The sequence below is a fragment of the Ambystoma mexicanum genome, chromosome 9, assembly GCF_040938575.1.
Source record: "Ambystoma mexicanum isolate Mex_15411 chromosome 9, UKY_AmexF1_1, whole genome shotgun sequence".
Lineage (NCBI taxonomy): Eukaryota > Metazoa > Chordata > Amphibia > Caudata > Ambystomatidae > Ambystoma > Ambystoma mexicanum.
Window position 1 is genome coordinate 427,644,352 of NC_090931.1, and position 22,829 is coordinate 427,667,180.

At 46.7% G+C, this 22,829-nt stretch overlaps 1 protein-coding gene across 5 annotated transcripts in view; it reads right to left on the reverse strand.

Moving 5' to 3' along the window:
• LIG3 (DNA ligase 3) overlaps positions 1-22,829 on the reverse strand; it is a 1,054,678-nt gene that overhangs the window by 1,000,417 nt on the left and 31,432 nt on the right. For all 5 annotated transcript variants that reach the window (XM_069614890.1, XM_069614888.1, XM_069614887.1 and 2 more), the window contains exon 3: positions 11,331-11,477. In XM_069614890.1, the coding sequence (XP_069470991.1) occupies positions 11,331-11,477 (147 nt within the window). The remainder of the gene's footprint in view (positions 1-11,330; positions 11,478-22,829) is intronic.

Genomic DNA, 22,829 nt, shown 5'->3' on the forward strand with positions numbered 1-22,829 from the left:
TTTGTCTCCGCAGGCGGCGATGCAGCGTGAAGAAATCCGGAATTCACGGAGTGCCGGTAAGTAATGATAATGCTTTTGTCTTCACAGGCTGAGGTGCAGCGTGAGGAAATGACCGCAGCCGATGGATCAGGTGAGAAAGCACTGCGAGTTAAGGCTGCCTTGCTAACTTGCTGTTTCTTGTCTTTGCAGGTGCTGCTGCTGACTGGATACAGGAATGGTAAGTATGCTTCTTGCAGATTTCAGGATCGAAAGAAGAAAGGCTGGAACAGACTCGGTGAGCGTTCTGCTGCAGATGCAGAATAACGCGAAGCACGTTTCGTCTATCGGGTGTGGTTTAAATAGCCTTGGAGTGATGAGGCGTCTTCCTCCACGGCCCCGCCTAGGTAAGAAAAGAGTTCCAGTTCCAGAAGCTTTCCAGTGCTGAATCCAGGGAGTGGAGCCTGCCCCACCCAGGTAAGAAAGTAGTTCCTGTTCACAGAGGACTTTTAAGTGGCTGGTAAGTAAGCAGCATGGTCTGCTGCAGGTAAGTCCACCCAAGCATCTGCACACATATTATGAGCCCGGCGCTTCCAGTGCCGGGACCGATGATTCTGATGAGCCTGGTGCCACCGGCGCAAGGACAAGGTCCAAAAGGTCCCAGTGGGGACCGGCTGGTGCCTAGGATTAGGGGCCTGCTTCCAAGGACGTTGGGCTGGTCCTGGCTCCTTGGAAGCAGTGATCATGACATCTCGTTGATGTAGAATCCCAGGCTGAATAAGAGGTCTATCATCTTGAGTGTTCGACAGGTATGTTCCGTAGGAATCCCCTGATATGAGCCAGTCGTCGAGGTAAGGGTAAACTGGAACAGATTCTCTGCGCACGTGTGCTGCTGCCACTCCCAGTACCTTCGTAAACACCCTTGGTGTTGAGGCAATGCAGAAGGGGAGTACTTTGAACTGATGGAGGACAAGCACTATCATGAACATTAGGTATTTTCTGTGCGCCGGCATCATTGAAATATGAAAGTATGCATCTTTCATATCCAATGTTGCCATGTAATCTACCTGCATCAGCAGAGGAATTACCTCCTGCAACGTGCCCATAAGAAACTTTTGAGGTTTGACACATTTCTTTGCTGGGCGCAAGTCTAGCCCATGGCGCATGGTGAGATTCTTTTTGGGTACAAGGAAGTATACTGAATAAATACCCTCTTTAACCTCTAGAAGAGGGACAACTTCTATGGCGCCCTTTTACTGCAGGATCTCGACCTCTTGCAGCAGGATGCGTACGTGTTCTGGTGTCAGGAGTCTTGATTTTGGCAGTCTGAATTGAGGTGGTCGGCAAAATTCTATGATATACCCGTGGGCGACATATTGAGTACTCACTGGTCTATTGTTATCCCTTCCCATGCATGAAGGAATGATGTTAGGAGTCCCCTGACCGGGGAGGCATGAGAGGGGACCCAAATCTGAGGGTCATTTCTGACCTGAGGCCGGGGATTTTCTGTGGGTGGAATTCCAGCCCCTATCCTTTCTATGTCATTGTCCTCTAGGTGAATACGTGGTGGTGGTGTTAGATCCTTGTCCTGAGGACCCGTTTCCTGAACCATACTGGTTGTGAGCGGAGCGCGATTGCCCACGAAAGGAACGAGAGCTGCCCCCTCTCTGTTGGGAAGGTCTTTGGGTAATTTGGCTCACGGTCTTGAGTCTTATGTTCCCTTTTTGCTGTCTCAAGTGCCTCGTCAACAGCCATGCCTAACTAGTTGGTTTCCTCAATCGGCTTTTTTATTTAAGGATGCCTGGGTTTCAGGCTTAAACCCAGAGTTTCTCAACCAGGCGTGTCGTTTTAGTAAGGCGCTCTGGGCTAAAGTCCTGCCTGCTGTTTCAGCAGCGTCCAACATATTTTTAAGAATGTTGTGGTTCACCTGCTTGCCCTCAGACACAATCGCACGCAGACGAGCCTGCACTGGTTCAGGGACCTCTTGAAGGCCCTCTTGCAGCAGGTTCCATTGGATGTCCAAGTAGCTAGCCAACAGTGTGGTGCATTTGGCTATGCGGGTAGAGAATGCTGCAGCAGTTGTAACCCTCTTTCCCAGTGCGTAAAACTTTTTGCATTCTTTATCAGGCAGTGTCTCACCTGTTGACAGGGGGACACCCGCCTCTTCCTCGTTGTCGTAACTACCAGGGAATCCTGAGTGGCATGCCCCCTGATGTAAAGGGGGTCGGTAGGAGAAGGGCAAAACAACTTCTCTACTTGGGATTAACAGCCCTGGTTGGAGTGGGTGTTAATAATGAAGGAGCAAGACGTCTCTTAATAGAGTTCAGTAATGGAATGGCTTGACTGGCAGGAGGCTTTTCCTTTAGTAGCTCTTCAACAAAATCCAAATCCGGCACAGCCTCCTGTATGGTGATTTGGAAATGTTCTGCTTCCTTCTTAAGATAACGTTAAACACCATCTGATCATCAACAGATGAAGCCTGCCGGACTGGTGTGGTAGGAGGGGAATCCATACAGAAGGTGTCAGGGTCCGGGGTAGCAGACGCCCAAGGTTGATTATTAACCGGATGGTTGTTCGCCCAACCCTCCATGGGATCAGAAGGATCCATAAAAGGATCATCATCCTGTACTTATGGATCCATAGGAACTTCATCATATGTAAGGTCATAAACATTCTCTTCACGAGGAGCAATAAAGGTCCTCTGAAACTTGGCCAAAGGCATATAAGAGATCTCCTCACAAGGCCTCTTTGGAGCAAACCTCTCTGAGAATTCAACAAACTTCTCCATTCTGTTCATGCACCACTCAAACTTCTCGCTGGTCCAGGATGATGAACCAGAGGAGTAAAGGGGTCTTCCTGATGATTTTCTGCTCTAGAACGCAGAGATGTTTCCCCTAAAGTCTTAGATAAAGACAAAGGGCTTTCAGAGTAATCTTTTCGAGGCTCTGGGCGTTGCGACGTCTCTTTAGACGCATCTTTAGGCCATTCCTTCTGTTTCGACATATCTTTTCACTGTTCTTTCTGTTTAACCGTCAAAGCGATCCTTGCGATACTATCGCTGATGCTCGGGGTTACAGGGTGGTGTGTAGGTTGAGCCGGTTGCTGCACAGTGGATGTCGGCGCAACCAGGGCAATAAGCGGTGTCTGCGCTTTCTTCTGAGGCGTCTCGACAGCTGTGTGTGTTTTGGTGCTAGCGCCCTTACTGTTGGACTGCCCGGATGCATGCCGTCATCGTGGTTGGAGGGTGGGCTGCTGATCATAAAGATCAGAGGGGATCGCCGAAGAATCCGAGGTTCCCGTTGGTGCTTTGGAGTGCTTCGACTAGACTGGGTTGTGTGCATTGTGTGAGAATCAGGTGCATCCCGTCGCCGTAATGTACAGTCCCCATAGCAGGACTCTCGTCATGCCTATCGGGGACAGACGCTGCAGAGCGACAACTCTCCACCGTTAGGTCAATGGCCTCTGAAGTAGAACTTCGGTCATTGCTAACCTCTTCGTCGCACTCGGCAGCTTCAAACAGCGCTCCTTAACAATTTTGGACGTAGGAGCTTACAGGCCACCTCTTTGTGATCGAGGGGAAGACACCTATTGCACAGACAGTGCTAGTCTTTCCACTGACATTTGCAGGAAGGACAAAATCTAAATGGAGTCCAGTCCATTGCGCAGGATCGCGATAGCGACGAAAAATCCAAGGGAACAAAGAGGGGGAAAAGGAAAGGCATTCTTGAAAAGAATATGACCACCCCTACCCACCTTCCCTACTGTATAGGCCGTCCAGAAGGCCTGGGCACGTAGTCGGCAGCGACGACCGGATCAACAGCAGTCAAAGTTCCGTAGTCAGCAGTGGCACAGGAATCAACCGTCAAGAAGAGTGACAATAAGACCAAAGGTCGAGAAATATAACAATATAACGCAATGTTTTATGAAGAGCTCCGCATTAAGGTGACCAGATAGCTGGGTGGAAAAAAACAAATCTGAGGGACCTCGATGCGTGAGGGATTTTGGGTACACTATACGTCACGTTAGGGATAGTGTTACAGGCACGCCCATGTCAACGTCCCCTTTCGATCCTCGAAAGACATGATACAGTGGTAACCGCAGAGTATTGCATGTCGGACTATATACACAGCATGCAATTCTAAACAGATTAACAAGCATCGAAAAAAGATTATTATAAATACAAGTAGGTCAAGTTTTGGGGCAAGTACTGGTCATAAAGTAAAATGCATTCATAAAAACACATCACTGTGCTTAAAGGTACACAGAACAAAGCATAAAACCTTCAGAATACCTAACAGTAATTCTAGGGACGTCAGACCGTATCATACACATTTAGTATATAACACATATTCATGGGGAGTAAAAACCATTAGTCACTTTTAGATTACAGTAAAACAAGGATAGTAGACCCCGTCAGTTTTGCAGTGACACTCAGCAAAGAAACCAACCCTGTTAGCAGGATACTTTTCTGAATAGTGGAACACTCATTCAAGGAACACTATAAACCTAGAACTACTTTGAGGATAGCACACAGTTATACTTGTTAGTGTAATATACAATTACTGTTGCTTTTCAGCTCAGTGGAACATAGTCTAAGATAAGCAAGAAGTATTTATACTAATTTAGGACTGCACCAGGTAGACCAAGGTCAGCTACACCTAAAGAACACTTTTGAAGAATGGCACAGAACTATTCTAGGCAGGTAAAACTTAACGTTGTAATATACTATTACAGTTGCTTTTCAGGTCAGTAAAAAACACAGACCGAGGTAAGCAATAACTCCAACTTATTTTAGGATGCAGCACAGCTAACTCAAGGCAAGTAAAACCTATATACTTTTTAAAGGGGCTATCAGCAATTTAAAGGTAAGTATAACCTAAGGCAGACGTATTCTAGACAGGCTAACAGCAAGTTGGTGGAAGCAAGACCCAATTGGGGACAATCATACATTTATCCTAACAGGAATACTAAAGTGAAAGCAACAGCATTACTTTTTGGGAAGAGGCACAACCAATTCATATAAGAGTAAAACCTTATATATACTTTTCAGAATGGCACAACACACGTTCAAGGCAAGTAAGACCATTTGTAACTATTCACTATCAGTTACCAACCAACTGTTTCTCACGCAAGGACTTGTCAACACTTGTTATTTTTTTCAAGACAGAATCCTTTACTTATCCAGTCCTTCCCTACTCAATTGCATGAGTTCACTCACGGGCCGAAGAGGGACCCTAATGGTCTAGGTGCAAGCTAAAGGCAGGGTGGGTTCGGTTGCAAGCAAAAGTCACAGTTCCTGTGGAAGACTGTTCAAACAAGCAAGTAGTTCACTTTAAAAGTTAGTTAGGATCCATGAACTTCCGAGAAGACACCATAGGAGGATTCCAGCAGTGTGTCTGGGTGAAGACTCCCAATCACAGAAAACAACCCGAAGCTTTACAGAAATCACAAAAACTTAAGATAAGTAAATACCCCAGCCAACAAAGTACCTTAGCATGGAAGAAGAGTTGCAGCAAGAGGACAAAGATCTGCAGCCAAAAACCTGGTCGCTGAAATCCTTGTCATGAAGACTGAAGACAGAAGACTGGAAGGGCTTCTGCAGCAGGGATCAATGGAGAAGGGTCCAGGCAAGAGTTTCTTCACATGCGGCTGTGTGGTTTAGGCATCCTTTTCAGGATGCCAGCAGAAGAGTGAATATCGCTGATTGGATTCTCGTTGTTTGTAAGGTCCAGCACTCTGGTGAGGGGACTTTCTAGACTCGATTCACATCTCTGGAGGTCCAGCAGGATGCTGACAAAGTTTCAGCAAGATTCAGAATTCAGAAGACCATGCACTGCACGATGACTCAAGGTCCCAGGGTATTGCAGCCCCGCAAGGTCACAACACGTCATGGGATGGCTCAAAAAAGGCAGGTCTTCTTGAGTCTAGTGGATCTCACCAGGCTCTGCGTCAGGGCCCTCCTTTTTGGGTCCCCACATCGATGGGAAGGAAGGGTAACAGCATGCTCTGTTTACACAGCAGGCTCTTTAGTTGTTGGAAATCGCTACACCGTTGTTTCTTCATCTTCCTCTTCAGTTTGAGCACCAGTGGTCGACTTCCTCTTCAGCTTCCATGATCTGACACTTTTGCAGGAACCCAGTCAAACAAACAGCCATGCAACATTCAAACATTCCCAGTTTGAACTGGATGCTCACAGTCCGGCTGGAAGACTAAGGGCTGTAGAGTTTTGGACTCCTCCCTCGCTTCCTGCCTTCATAGACACTGTTGTGCCGGGGCAGACTTGACCGAGGTCTCCTGCCTGACATAACATTGACACAAAGGAATTTCCCGCCTGGGAGGTAAGGGAAAGGAACAAGAAAGGACAAGGAATACTAAAATGGCGAATAAAGAAGACCAGGGCCATTTTGCCAATGGGTGCCTTTACCCGGGCTGTGGAAACAGCCCGCAGTAAAGGTGCACCTAATTAGTAAAGAGGTTCAATGCCATTAGTCATTAAAAGGTAAGCTTGTCCTTGTACCAGAAATGTTACAGTTAGAATGAGAAAGGGGATACATTGCATCTTCCCAGCACTCCACTTATGGTGGGGGGGGGGGGGGGTGCTGGTCTCGCCTAATAAAATGTAAAAGAGTTCCAAAGATCCTTTCTACCCACGGGAACTGTAGTTCACACAAGGTTAGCCATGGAAAGTTAAAAAGGGAGCCTCAGGGCAACCCAGCAACAATAGGCAGTACGTGCCAAAAGTTGTCAAAGAGGATAACATTAAAAAGACACTATGGAGAGTCTTAAAAATGATGCCCATAAAAAGAGTAAAAGAGAGTGTGGAGAAATGTTCCCACTCAATGAGGTGCAGGGAAAAATAATCTACCAGTCCAGCAAAATGTTCTGGGGTTGACACAGGTCAAGAAGATTGTCACATCCCTGATTAATCTTACCCAACAGTCTGATGTACCATATTAATCAAGTTTGTTTTTTTAACAAAAATGTGCAAAGGCCTAACTCTCCCTGATCTATGGGTGTTCCCTGCCTAACAAAATGAACCAACGTGCTTTTCAGTCAGTGTAAGTCTTAAATCAGGATCCGTCCACTGTCCAAAACTAGTCTACTCTGACCCTACCACCATTATAAGAACTATGGTACAGGAGAACAACGCCCTTCTCCAGTTATATGCGTTTCCCCTCCCCGCCCCCTCCCAGGTTCAGTTCAATATGAACTTTTGCAAATGTTTGTTAGCCACGCTCAGACTATTCAGTTCAGATACTGGATTCTTCCGGCCCTTAATCTTTTCCTTTACTTGTCTTCGCTTCTTCCTCTCATTTTTATTCTTGTGGTATTATCTCTTTTATGTCCAACACTTTTCACTTTACTTTCACAAAAGTTCTTCCAGGCTTTTATTATTTATCTTTCATCCTGATCACGACAGGCTGTAAAGTTCCAATATTCTTTTTCATTTCCTTTTATGAACTAGTCTGTACTGGGACAAGTATGAATGTTCCAGCAACTGTTATTACACTCTCATAAAAGTTTCAATGCCCCCCCTTTCACTGCGACAAGTATGAACGTTCCAGTAATGATTATATCTTTCTTCTGACCGCCTCCTGTTTTCCCAGTTACCTGTGTTTTGTAGGGGTAACTTCACTGCGTTCCTGTGTGGACCAGGAGCAGCTTCTCATGTCGGAATGGCTTTGGGCCTTTTCAGCAATGTATGAGATGGATGCTTCGTCACTATTCCAATTGCTTGCTTCTCCGTCAACTCTTCAACCGTGGCGTCTGCGTTGCTTATTGAACCATCGCCCACCGCTTCTTGCCTGCAGTCATAACACCACTCTTCCTCCCTTCACGGTCAGGATTCTCATGGCATGTCCTCTCTCAGTTTTAGTGTTCTCAGTCTCTTCCGCTTGCCAATGCTTTGATGACTTATCTCAGTACCTTCTCCTAGTCAATACGCTCTGCTGGTTTCAGCTTTTTGAGGCTTCTCTCTTCCCCAAAGTCTCACTTTGGGTTTTTTGACCGACTCTCCTCCTTGCATGGGACGCAGTGTCTCCAGGCTTCCTGAGCTGGACAGCGCCAGCTGATTTGAAACACGAAGTCTCTAGCTCCTTCCAGAGCCCTGCCTTCCTGACTTATGAAGTTGTCATGGGTCTTACCTGGTATTTCATACAAGTCCTTCTTCCTCTTTGGATATATGGCTCGCATAATCTTCATCCCAGTTTAAGTTTTCTATCATGGACATTAATGGTACACTTGGGTGACAAAAACAAACAAACTTGTTCTTCATGTCTTTCTTCATGGATTCTTATTGAAGAAGGTGTAGTAATAATAGGTTTAGGGTGTTCCTCATGGGAACAGGAGTCCTTGAACCCCAAAGGGGTCGGGGGTGGGGGAGTCTCTCTTGGTGAGGTACTGCTTGCCTCTACCCCTAGGGAGCGTGTTGGGTAGCGGGTTCACCACCCTAGCCTCACAGTGGGGTCTCCTTAAATTCCCATGTTCTTATCCTTTTCAATGTTCCACTGTGAAGCAAAAAGGTAACTCTAAGAACCACCTCATTATTCTGACATTGGCCTATTTCCTTAGGCACATCCATGTTAATGGAGAACGGTCTGTTATGAGCCTAAATTTCCTTCCAGTCAAATAATACCTTATGGGAGTCACAGCCCATTACATTGTGTATGCTTCCAATTAAACAACTGCATATGATGGTTCACGAGGGGTAGATTGATATGCTGCAATAAATTGTGGTGTGTGTCTCGCTCTGGTTGTATTTGCAGTTTTGTGTTGGCTTGCTTTTTCTCTGCGGTCTTGGATTCAGTTTTTTTTAATTCAGATGTTCCAAGGCTGAATACCCTTTTGAGTTTTCTTTCTTGGTCTCAGGGATATATCAGTGCGCTGCAACACACAGTGGTACCTGCCTCACTGCGGTGGTAGGATTGTGGTGGCTCGCTTTTCCTCTGTGGTCTCCGATTCGGGTTTATCATATGTAGGGTGCCCTCCTGTTCTAGCAACATTACTCATCGGTGAGGAATGCTCCAACCTGAGAAACACTATTGCCGATTCCCTGCACTCCCAATGACACAAAGCCTTTCCCAAACTTACCCAGTGTTTTCCAGGCCAACAGAACACCCACTGGGACTTCAAAAGTGCAGCAGAAACAGCACCTGAGGGAGCCTTGGGAGAAAGTAATCAAAATGGCAGATAAGCCATATATAGACATGGCCCAAGCCCCCGAAACCAAAAGCATCAGCAGTTGTCAGCACAAAGAACAGCTAATCAAAATCGTTACCAGGGGACCACAGCCATGGGAGAACTCTATTTAAACACCCAGCTCCAGTTTAGACAACTCGGGTGGCAAGCAGTGAGCTGCATTTGGAAAGCAACAGGAAGAATAATCGCATTCAGACAAGTGGCATGAGCAGCTTGTAGCAACAGGAGAATTTGTGTTGTAGACAAAACATCAATTCCTCTATAATAAGTGGGATGTTCTAGAAGTGAAGGGGAGAAGACAGGAAAGTAAGTGGTAGAAACATCAGTGGAGGTGGAAGGAGAAAGAGGGGAGGTACCAACAGATGAGAGGAAGCAAGCAAGAGGTCAACCCCATACCCAAGAAGAGAAGGTACAAGGAGGCCAAGGCAGGCTAAGGATGCGCGAAGAACACGAACAGGGAGGACAGAGTCGTAGTAGTCAGGAATGAGAGATTGGGAGAAAAATATATGTGCCCATGTGAAACTAGCAATATCACTGGGTAGGTGAGACAATGGCACACCCATTTTAAAAGGACTTGGTTCTCAGTACATTTATACAAGTGAGTCAACAAAATGGGATAAAGCAAATCACAAAACATCTTTCCCATGCTCTTTCTTCTGTGCATTCTTTGTAAGCCTTTGTCTTGTCCTACAGGATCAGAAAATTCACCTATAACCTTCAAGCTCTACCCTGGAGTCCCTTTGAGCCCGCCACAACATCGACCACTAAAGAGATGACAGTCAACCTTTTCTGAAAAGATGATCAGATTTGCTGCCACCATCTTTAAATGTAGAAAACAATACAATAAATCAAGAGAACCCTTTTTTCAAGGAGCACCTTCTTTCGTAATATACATCTCCTCAAACTTACTCAGCACAGCATCTCACTTTATGCCCACGGTCTAAGGGCAGCCATCTCGCTGCTCCCTTGCCCCTCAGCATTGTTAAATGTTCAACCACTAACTATAAACATTTCCTATTCCCTGGTTAATAAATGCTATGTTGTACGAACGGCTTACCCAGTTGTCATTTAAAGTACACCTGAAGCTCCGGTCTTACTCAAATAAATGAAAAAACCGTGTAAGCCTTTAGACAAAAATAAAAAGCAAATTCAGCCAGTTCAGATTCTTTTTGGGAATGTTTCACAATTTACTAACACCGCCAAAGTTAAATAGATCTTCGTATAGGACAGACAGCTTATCCACAACTACAGGGTCCCCCCGTTGGCCCAGTAATATGCATGATGATTTATACATTTGTTTGCCAATATCTTTGACAGGAAGAGAAGACTTGGTCACCGCTCTTTGGAAGGGCAATCGAAGAAAATTAGGAAATTATGACATGGGGGGCATGGTCAACAGTTATGGGAGTTCAAACAAATTAAGCAACATAACATCAAGTGGACATTAAAAAATAAAATGATACTGTTCTGAGAACTCACCTGATGAAATGAAATAGGAACCCACAAGCAACTCAAACTTTGCAGAAGATCTCAAATTAAAAGAGATAGATATCTGCCTGCGATGAGCCACCTTTATCGATCTTCACGCCTCACTCCAAATGCAGCATTTTTAACACTCATCCACATCTCAAGTCAATGCTTCCGAAATCGGCAGTGGTCGAAGTGGGCAGAAGCGGCTATTAGCAGTGCTACTCTACTTTTTTGTTTTAGCTTTACTGTTCCTTTACTTTTTATTTTAAAAAGAAGCCATTCCCGGATGGTTTCGCTTAAAATAAAAGTGTAGGAAGAAGTTGAAACTTGAGCTTCAGTGCACTGTACTGCACTGAACAATTCTCTTAAATAGCAAGTGTGCTTGTTTGGGGGTTTGAATTGCGCATGGGTAGAGGGGGGGTGGAAATGGGATTTGTGGGGAACAAGGGCAGGCCAGCAGGGAACATAGTTCCACTACTTCTTTTCGTACACTTCGACCACTGGAATTCAGTAACCTTTTGAAATAGTGTCTCTAAAACAGAGCAACATAAAACAATGGGTACCCGACATTGACAACAGTTTGTCCTTCAGTAATAAATGGAACTTGGGGACAGAAATGAAAGAATAACTTGAGTCTATAACATGACTGAGATTACTACTGTATCTTAACACTTTGGAAGACGCACCTGTGAAACCAGGGAATTTCCGTGGAGAAGGGCTGGGAGCTGTTGCTGCTGATGCTGGTGATTTCATTGGGGAGATGTGAGCACCTGGTGATTTCTTGATTGCATTAGCCGCTTTCTTAGGAGTGGCTCCTACCTTAGATGCAAGATCTGTTATGAAGGGAAGACCCATTAAAAAAATGAAAACAAATTTGGAGTTAGAGGGGAAACATCAGGAACAGTAATGTATGCTCAATACAAGAACAAGGAACCCAGAGTCTCCCAATCTTGATGCAAGCTTCCAATTCACACAAATCTGGTACAATAAGACAGACATACCAGAACAACAGGGGTTCCAGATCAGTGGCAAACATGCCCATTTTAGACGCCAAAAGCAAGAAGATAAGCCAAACAAAAAATGAAACACATTAAGAGATATGCAGGGGTCTACTGCGTGAAACCATCTGTATGGCTACATTTATGTGTTCAGAGAAGTGGCATGAGCAGCATATAGCAAGAGGAGAAGCTATGTCGCAAACTATCCGGCAAAAGATCTATTCCTCTATAAAAAAATAACTAGCGACAATGTGATATGAAGTTTGTAGATTTGGGAATAAGTATAAAAGAGATGAAAGGACAGGCATAAGGGATATTTAAAGCATAATGAACAATATAGAATAGACAGAAGGTTTGGGTTTTCATTTTGCTTATACGTTAGATCTAGCACGCTATGTACTAGCACCTGGTTCCCTAGAAGTAGCTCCTACCCAAAGGGTGAGGACTGATACCCAGGAGCTCCTTTTTGCTCCTGGTCAGCAAATCCTAATTCCGATCCCTGCCTTAGCTCGATCCAAAGATCAAGCACTGAAGGGTAAGAATGTCCCTTTGAGGGAAGCCCACTTATAGTACAGAACGAAGGTTGCAGAGATCTGGACAGTTACATTAGAAACCTCTAATTTCTGAGTTAGTAAGGCCTGCACTGAAGCCTGCAATCCCGTGAAACAGTTCCTCAAACTAGTGGCTCCCAGAAAATTGGGAGGCAGAGGCAGATTAGGAGAGCCACTATATCATACCTCAACAGTGTTCGCAGACAAGTGCATCTCGCACAGGAGAACAGTTAAACCCATTTTTCTAAGTCACTCAACATTACAACAAAATGGACTATATAATTTACCCAAATATTTTTCAAACCCAGCTTCCTTTGCAGAAACCACCATCAGCTAGAAGGTTCATGGAAGAGGGGGGCTAGAAGGGGAAGGAGTCAGGAGACGGCAGACAATTGGAAGCAGTGTTAAGAGCAGAAGGAAGGAGTTCCGAAATCAATACGAAAAGGAAGGTTCCAGTGGGCCAGGTTAGCCCGAGGCAGGACCATACAGTGGGTGGTACACAAGAAAAGGGACATTAAGGATATTTTCATTTCAGAGAGGGGAAGGGGCAGGCGAGGGATGTGATCCTGGAGTTGAGGGGTGCCAGCCCTTGACGCCACAGTCATTTTAGGGACTTCTGGCTCCAATTCAAACTCACGTTACACTGCAGACAACTAGAGGAAGATCAAACAACAGACCCAGAACTGGATGAAAAGTGAAGATTGGTTGTTAAAGAGGCGTTGTTACGGGACCCCAGAGGAAAGCCTGCATCACGATAGCATGCCAGACTGTCACAACCCTGGCCCTGGCAGATTGTACATCCTACAATGAGAGGCTGTTAGATAATACTTGAGACTGGTTTTCACTTCTGTGTTGAACCTTTGGGCTTGTGTAAATAAAAAGCCTAAAATCTACCTGTGGTGTCGAGTTGTTTGTGGGTCCCACAGGCCTCTATGACAGCATGAAGACAATATATAACCCAATACACAGAAACAAAGCCAGGACAGCAAGGGTGCAATAATCCCCTTAAAAATAAAAATGCTAATGGCTACCACAAAGTCCCATCTTCACTTACATAGATATAAAGGGGAAAAAACAGCTAGTAGCACATACAAGCATTTCGTGCATATACAGATCTAACAAAAATCTGGTAGAAGAGACACAGCACAAACTTTATAGGCACAGGGGTTTACTATGAGAAGAGAGTGCATCTCAGACTCATACATGATCCATTAGCTAAAAGGCAACAGGAACTCAAGCTTTCCTTACACATATGCACCACATGAAACTTGCCTTTCCATCTTCCCGCACCGCTCACTTCTTGCACAATCTATTGCCAAGATGATGCTCCAAATTAGCACAAGCACAGAATTCCCACTAAAACCATCATGCATATATTAGGTAGGAGCTCTGCAAGTGTATTACTTGCACTTTGTCCCAGCATACGTTTAGAAGGATTTTTCGTACACCCCAAATATAGGGTCCAGGAAGCCCAAGCCACATCTTGTTTGCAGGGTGCCTCTGTATTATGCCCGATTCTCCAAGTGATAAAGTAGCTGTGCTTTTCAACAACATGCTAGAAAGGTTGAATTTGCACAGCAGGGATTTACTCTTAATAAAAATGACTCACAGCGTAACAGAGGAAAATACACTCAAAGTAAAATTAATGGCGCATTAGGTTTCTCCAGAACAACTAGCTTGACGGAATGTTGTAGTGCTACCAACAAAAAATAAAGTCTAAATGTGGGACAGGGTCACCCTGTTCTTGCAGCATTAGAGACTGGTCTGCCTTCATCTGTGCAAATAAGTGTTGCAGAGGTGAGTGGTATAGAACATTATCTTCAGGGTCTAGAGGCCGTTTTACAGCACAAGTCTTTTAAAGCCAAAAACCCAATCCCAACTAAAAGGCAGTTTGTATCGACTTCTAAAGCCTGGCAAAGCAGAATAAAATCAAACGTTTCTGTGGATACTTTCTAGTCTCTAGGGAGGAAGATACAAGAAGGCTTAACCAACTTTCGAGACCCTGTTAAAGGACTCACTAAAGGGACAAAAGCAGCGGCTTGAGTCGGAGGTAAGAGGGGGTTACCCTCCACACCTATATGTGCACTCCAACGCTCTGGAACGACTTTCTGGAATCAGGTAAGCAATACCTTTTCCCCCCACAGTACCTTGGGTTAAAAGAAAATGTTTTTGCTGGATGCGTCACAATGTTGCAGCTCCGGACCTTACCTCTGGATTACTTGGTCTGATGCCTGAAGGCAGGACAATGGACAGGATCCCTCAGCAGCAGTCTCGAGAAGGACCTGGGGCACGACTTTGAACAACTTCTTGTTTCACTCTGGTTTTGGAACCTTTTCTGCAGCACCAACATAGGACGCAATTCGCCCGGTCCATCTTCATCGCTTCCTGCAGCCCTGCACTTTGATGAGAGGGTCTCAGCGAGTTGGATCGGATCGCTGTAGTGTCCATGAGTACTCAAAGATTTGGACGGATTCAGGCTTTCCACAAGGATGCATTTGAAAGGGGCAGCAGGTCTCCTGTTATTGGTGTTCCGCCGCTCTGGAAACTCACAGGACCTCCATAGTTGGCTCAAATCAAAGTTAGTCTTGGGACTGGTTGTTCCCACCAGCCAAAGGGAAGAAGGAGTCCTCTTCGGAGTTCCTCTGTCACACAGAAAACTGGGTCAAGACAGCAGTGGTCGCTTCACAGTGTTGCAAAGGGTACAAAGGGTGTCTGGTCGTTGTCTTCATTACTTCAGCTTCCAGTGGTCGACTTGCTTTTCAGTCCAGACGCCTCATCTTTAATACAGTCCCAGCACACATTCATCTGCAATATATCTGAGCAATTTACAGAAAGGGGCGTTTGGCTATCCAATCATGACAGCCAGACCCCCAGTGGGAGCTGGTTCTATTCAGGCACTCTGGCAGACGAAGGACAGGGGGGGTGGAAAACTCTTCCCCACCCCTCCTCCCCCTCCCAACTTCCTGCCTGCCCAGACACACTGCAGCCTATGCGGGGACACCCAAGGGTGACAGACAGACAGACAGACAGACACACACACACACACACACACACACAAACGCGCCTCCCAGATGGTAGAAGGGCTGACAAAGAACAACCTCGCTAGTAATGGCAAACAAAGCAGGGGGGTGGGAGATGGTACTTGGGTGCCCCCATTGTGCACTACCGAGGCTATGGACACAGCCTCCGGTATAGAAATTACACAATAGTTGGTAGAACAAGTCCACTGCAACCAGCCATACCTAGGAGATTGTCTATGTGACTAAAAAGTCACAGGAGCAGAGAGAAGGGGGGGGGGGGGTACTATACTTTTGATGTTTGCTCTTTTGCTTTCTTCCCTTGCAGATGATGTTGCCGGCCCGGCAGAAGCTGCGGAGCTCGAGGCGGCAGCCGGATGGAATGGGGAACGAAGCTGCAGCAGTACAGTAGCTGGTAAGTTGTTAACTAGGGGGCGCGCAGGGTTCAAATGCGGCGCGGCCCTAGGACGGATGTTCTAACCTTGTCTTTCTTCTTCTTCACATGGTCAGAGTTTGTGACTGCGGAGTGCAGTACTGCGGCATCGGGATCAAGATCACTGGATGTCAGGAGATGAGTCTGCAGATGAAGCAATGAAGCATTGGTTTCCTGGAGGCGAGTATGCAGGAGAAACGCCTGGTTTGAAAGTTAAGTAAACTGGTCCAAGCGGCGGTGAGAGTCACGTTGCACGCAAGTGCACAGTAACGCGAAGCACCGGCCTTAAGGGTGGAGCAGCTTATAAAGCTGAGCTTCTGAAGCCACGCCCACCAGGTTCAGCCTGCCTGCCACACCCGATGAGTCAGCACATGAGGATGTTCTCTGGAATAAAGGCTTTCAACTCCTGGAAAGTTCTTGTAAAATAAAAGCACTCCTGCACTGAAATAAAGTGGTCCTGCTCACATCTCTATATGATCCTGTGTTAATGGGTCCCAAAAGGGACATAAGTGAGTCAAGTGACCCATTGCCCCCATCACTAGATGGTGTGGTTTTTGTGTTCTGGGGCTTGTGGCCATGACAGGTATGGGTATACGTGTCGTGTATACCACGTAGATGCAGATGGGCCGCAACTGGTGCCAGGCCCTTCGTGAACACTCTGGGGGGCGACTTCAATCCAAAAGGTAGGGCTTTGAACTGATAGTGCTGGCCCTGCACTACAAAACGCAGAAACTTTTGATGTGCCTTGTGAATGGGGACATGGGAATAGGTGTCCTCCAGGTTCAGCGACGTCAAGAAGTCTCCTTCCTCCAGTTGGCCGAGCACGTGCTGCAAGGTGACCATCCTGAACTTTTGGGACTTTAAGTATTCGTTGAGACGTTGCAGGTCTAGGATGGGTCTCCAGCCCACTGTCTTCTTTCTGACCAGAAAGTATTTGGAATAGAATCCGGAGCCCCAGAGCCATTAGGAAACTAGCTCCATCACCCCCTTCCGCAGCATTGCCTGTATCTCTTCCAGGAGCCGGGGGATGTGCTGCTCCTGATGGGTACCCAGAGGGATACACAGACACCTGTGTTGAAACTCCAGGGTGTCCCTGGGCAAGAGCATCCAGCACCCATCTGTCGGTGATTATCTTCTTCCACTCGCTGACTAACTGAGTCAGCCGGCCGCCCACCAAGGTGCACACGTGGGGGCCCTTTCCTCCTTCTCGGTCATGGTCGGAGGGTACGAAGAAGGCCCGATGGCATTCTGGAAACTTTCACGATCCCCGCTGTCGGCAGATGGAGAAAAGAGCACACATGCTGTTTTGGAACAAAAATAACCTTTTTCCGTCGAAAACCTGAAAAAAAACGTAGAAGTAGCTCGCATAGCAAACTAGAGGACTCCCAACACTGAAGCGTTCAGTAAAAATCTGAAGATGGCTGCCAAAGAAGGGGCTTAGGGAGAGGGCTGTCATTGAATGGGGGTAGTATGACCCAGAGGATCGCAATTGTTTAAAAGGAGAAATGCAGTTTGTAAGTGAAAGTGAAACTCTTTTTTTCTTTTAGACTAACCCTTCTTCCGTGTTTATGACAGCTCCTAGGGACTGTTTGGTGGTGCTTGGCACAAGGCTTGATTTTTTCTCGTGTATAGAGAAGCCCAATTGGAAGAGAAGGTTTATGGTTCATCGAGTGTTTTGCCTGCAAAGTTGGGCTGACTCCCCTATAATCAGCCAGTCGTCCAGGAAGGGGTACACTGGGATTGCCTCCGTGCGCAAGTGCGCTGCCACCACCGCCAGTACCTTGGTGAATACTCTTCAAGCAGACGCTATTCCGATAGCAAACCAGCACAACCAATTCAAGGTGCTGCCTATCTTAAAGCGCAAGAGTTTTCTGTGTGCTGGGAACATTGAAATATGAAAATGGGCATCTTTCAAATCCAATGTTGCCATGTAGCCCCCCCCGCTTTAGCAGGGGGATTACTTCTTGTAGCGTTGTCATGTAGAATTTTTGTGGCTTTACATAAGTGTTTGCAGGGCGCATGTCTAATACGGGCGCATTGTTAGATCTTTTTTTGGCACAAGAAAGTAAGTTGAATAGATACCATTGTTTACCTGGTTCGCTGGAACGATTTCTATGGCATCTTTGAGTAACAGCGCTGCAACTTCCTGGAGAAGGACGCGTCGTTCTTCCTTCGTGGTTGTTCTTTGTCGCAGGGGGTGATTTGAAGGTCGCTGGATTAGCCTCACGCAATAACCACCTACTACAGTAGATGGCCCCCACTTGTCTGTGTTTATTCCCTCACATGCGTGGGTGAAGTGTGTAATACGCCCTCCTACTGGAGAGGCATGGGAGGGGACCTGAAGTGGATGGTCATTGTTTAGGAGGTGTAGCTTCACCTCTGGAAATGGAGGACCTTCCCTGGCCATGAGATCGACGCTGGCCCCTCTGGAAACCTTGCAAGGCTTCACCCCGATTGTTTCCCCAGGATGAACCCTGACTTTGGCCATAATCTGAACCCTTTTGTGAGCTTTGACCTCGAAATCTATGAAAATTGCTTCTGCCTCTTTGGCCTGGTGGCTTATTCATTAGATGGCCTAGAGATTTCAGATCTCCTCCTAGGCAGATTTTGAAGCATCTTCCACAGCTTTCCCAAACAGGACATTGGGTTCTACCGGCATGTTGAGGAGTGTTGCCTGTGTTTCAAGTTAGAAACCAGACTGGCGAAGCCATGCATGGCGTTTAATGATGGTACCTTCGGCAATGATCCTGCCCGCGGCATCTAAGTTGTTTTTTAAGATGCAGCTGGATACCGCTTTGCCCTCTACTATAGCTAGGGACAGTTGAGATTTGAAGAGTTCAGGAGCTGAAGCTGTTAGGTTTGCCACCTCGTCCCACTTGTGGGGGTTGTAGCTTGCCAACAGTGTGGTGTTATTTGCATTCCTTGTGTGAAAGGCCACCGAGGTGGGCACCTTTCTCCCAAGAGTGTACAATTTCTTACTTTCCTTATCGGTGGGTGCTTCCAATATGTCTAAAGTTGTTCCGGCCCTCTTTCGAGTTGTGGTTATCACAAGAGAATCTGGTTTTAGTTGCCCCCTGAAATAAAGTGGGTCTGTGGGTGCAGGACGGAACAGTTTTTCAATACATGGGTTGACTGCCTGTGTTTGATTAGGGGTGTCCAGAGACGGTTGTATCCTTTGGATGGACTGAAGGATTGGTATACATTGGGTGGCGGCCTTCCTGTCCCCGAAGATATCTTCCACAAAATCCTTATCTAGCTGAGCTTTTGGGTCTGAATTTGAAAGTGCTCAGCTGCCTTCACGAGCATATCGTTATACAGTGGTTGATTGTCCACTGGTGAATCTGCCACTGGTGTGTCTATTTTAACAGGAGAGGGTAAGTTGTACACATCCTCATCCTCATCCTCGTAGTATTGGTCCGCTTCCTGTATTGTATAATTGTTCTCTGTATCTGTATTTAGAACATGTGGATCAATATGGACTGGGTCTTGCTGAGGTGAGATAGGAAGTGTGTCAGGGTGTGGCCTCTTAGCTGTGGGCTGGGATGACGAAGCAGCAGTAGTTGGTGGTGTGGCTTGGACAACCTGGGGGTTTTTCTCAAAGAAATCTGCAATGAATGTCATTCTTCTCATAACCCTATCAATGTCCTCAGAGGTCCATTGCGATGAACTTGGTATGTATATAGGGTTTTGAGGTGTGGTCTGTCCCCGAGGTGTAGGCTTGTCCTTGTTCTTCAAGGCCTCTGTTAAGGTATTTTCTCCCTAGAAAACAGAGTCTCTATCCCTGTGAGGAGTGCTAGACTTCTCCTTGTGAGGGTGGCCCTTTGAGGAGTGCCTTAAGGAGGCTTTCAGGGACATGCTTTTGCACCAAGTTGGCTATTCCCGAGCTTTTGGTGCCTCTGGCCATTTTCGACGTAGAGTGTCGAACTTCGGCAGTGGCGAGGACCAAAGCCACATCTTCCGACGTTCGTTAGATGGTTTAGACACTGCGTCTGCATAGTCCCTCGACTTTCGGGGCCTGTCGTGTGACGATCGGGACCTCGAGTGCCCAGAGGACAGGGATTTGGTGGACCTCCCCCTCAATGCCGTGTGTGGGCATGTAGACCGCTTGCCGTCAAATCTTGGCTCTTGGATGTGTTTGGTGAGGGTTGTAGTGTGAGTGCTAATGCGGCCGGTGTTGTCCCCGTAACAGAGCCGCCGGCCTGTCTATTGGGGTCGGGAGCTAGCACGTGGGAATCGATCAGTTCCCCATCACCTTCGCCGTCTGAAAAGACTGCGATGCCGCCATCGCAGGAGGCCGCCCTCCACGTCCATGGCTGCCTCGGCCTGCATGGCGTGATGGTCTCAGCGATTTGTCTTTCGGTCCTTGAGCATTTTCGGCTTGAAGAGCTTGCAAGCTTGACAATGGGCCTTTTTGTGGTTCCGTGGTAGACAAAGATTGCACACCCGCTGCTACACTACCCAGGGAAACCTTTTATTACAACTAGGGAATAATTTAAATGGAGTGTTCTCCATTGTCAGAAGAAATGGCAGCCAGGTGAGAAAAGAGAGGGTAAAGGGGAAAATGCATTCTCTTAGACCTCTTAGAAGTGCCCACCCGCCACTCTCCCTACTGTTTGGGCTGAGGCCCGGTGCGGATTTCCAAGCCCGAAGGGGTCTGCCGAATCAAGGTCTTTTGTTAGACGTTAGTCCTTTCCACCACCAAAGATGTTGTCGAAAGTCGGTGTAGTCAAAGGATAGAAAGAGTAACTAACTCTAATTTTAAAATAGTCAATGACGTCAGCCGAAAGGAACTCCGCGATTAAGCCTTCGTCAATGATGGCAGAAAAAAAACTATCTGAGGGACCTCGACGCTTGAAGGACCATGGGTACAGTGGACATCACATTAGGGATATTATTGTCCCTTTTCAACTTTCAAAAACAACAACTGTAATACTCTGCAGCTTCCACTAGATGTCGGCCGATGCATAGCATGTGATCTAAGCAGATTCCACAAGCCTCAGAAATTATATATATATATCTATATATATCAAAAACACCAATTTCCTGTATCGCCTTCGCACTCAGTGGTCCCTACTTTTATGTCCACATTTGCATTAGTGTATTCCAGCCAGCTTTGTTGAAAAACAGTGACAGTGACCCCAAACAGAGACAGCTTTCGACGCCCATTTCGACGAAAGTGTAGTTGCCAATAAAGCCCCTTTTGACGATCGCATCAGAGGTTGGCGTTGGGGTTGTGCACTTCTGTGAAGGCGCACATGCGTCAGTCGCCAGAGGTCTTCCCCCATAGCAGAGCTTTCGGCTTACATGGTGGGCTGGGGACAGACACATGGCAGTCTAAGGACTCCTCTTGTAGGTCTTCAGCATCTGAGATGGAACCTTAGCGGTCGATGTCATGACCACAGGTTAAGTTCCCATTTTAGTCCTAGGAGATACAGGTTCATATGGGAATTCAGGTTGCCTTAGCTGGTTAATTGATTCTAATCCCCTCATGTTAATGGTTGGTTGGGGTTTCCTTAATGGCCGCTAGGTGGTGCCTCTGAGTCAGTTAGCTAGCGGGTCTAGTTGTTTTCATTCCCGGTTATTTAAGCCCCGCCCATCAGGAGACTCGCGCTTCGCGTCGTTCGTCTGAGTACAGATGGAACACTCTCCGCGTACCTCCGACTTCTGTCACAATTAAAATATTCCTTGTCCACAGACATTTACCGTAGTTCCGTTAGTAACTAATTACTAGTTCTCAGTTCCTTTCCTGTATTCCTCACAGCCTGTTTGCTCCGCTTCAGTCACAGTCCGTAGTTTGGAGTCCTGTCATAGCGGTCTCCTCACCTCACAGTCAGTTTGCCGCTTCTCTCACGCAAGTACTCCTAGTGTTATACAAATGTTTTTGCTCAGTTTTGTTGCCTTATCAAATACTTCGAATTGTATAATTGTTATTAGGCTACCTTATGCATTCTATGGTATTACGCTGTTTTAGCGGGTTCTTGCCAGATCGTGGAGTTGCCTTGAAGGTGTGTTCTAGTCAGAGATAATAGTTCGCCACTGCTCTCCAATCTGCATTGTCACACACGTCTCACACCACAGCAAACCTTTCCCGTTTTAGGTTATATTAGGATAAGGGGTAACCTCATTTTCGAACATTCCTATTCCCAAAGCCTGTAGGCCGCAACCAGCCATCGAGAAGACAAAGTCCACCAAAGAATTCAGACAGTAGTCATCGATTCATTAATGAACCGATCATCGAAACAACTGTTGAGATGAGAACGGTCATCTGATACTAATAATTTTAAACAGCAATATATAGATCTAGTAGCAATGCGCACGAAGCGATGGACCACTATGGCGGAAAAAACAATCTGAGGGACCTTGACGCGTGTAGGATCATGGGTACAATACACGTCACACCAGGAGAGTATTACAAACACGCCCAGTCGATGCATGAACTCTGAAAGGGCTTCTTCGGAGCAAGACAAGTCACTAATTTGGAAGGTAGGGGACTTTGATAGTAAAAGCATCTACATTTTTGCTGTTTTCAACGTTTTTGACTTTAAGAGGGTGGCCGCCATGTGTTTTTTTGATAGGTTCTTTCATTTTTGAAATATGGACGGGGGACGCTGAAGCACCTTTCACTGCATGCCCTTCAGCACGCAAGTGTAGGGCTTTAGGCACAGTGTTTGAAACGGCTTTCGAGGCTTGTTTCGGAGCACGATGGCCCAGAGGACAGGGATGATATAGAGGACCTTTCCTTGGACACCATGTGGCCCTCAGCGGTCGCCAGTCAGCAGTGGGGCAGGTGCTTTGTGTGTCTGGAGGTGTGGGTGCGCCTGGGTCGCCAGGTGGTGTCTCCATCACAGGGCCGCTGGCCTGCTTCTTGTAGCTGGGGGCCCGCACATTGGTTTCCATCGAACCCTGGACACCTTCGGCGTCACCAAGGACGCCGATGCTGCCCTCGCTGGATTTCATTTGCCACATCTACGGAGGTCTCAGCCTGCATGGCGTGGATGTCCCCGCGTTTGGTTCGACAGTCCTTTAGAGTCTTTGGGCGGAAAAGTCTGCAGGACTTGCAGTTTTTCTCAGGGTGGTCCCTTGGTAGACCGTGATTGCACACCCTGTGCGTGTCCCTCCAAGGGAATTTCCTATTGCAGTAAGGGCAGAATTTAAAAGGAGCATTTTCCATTGCTATTGGGGGTAG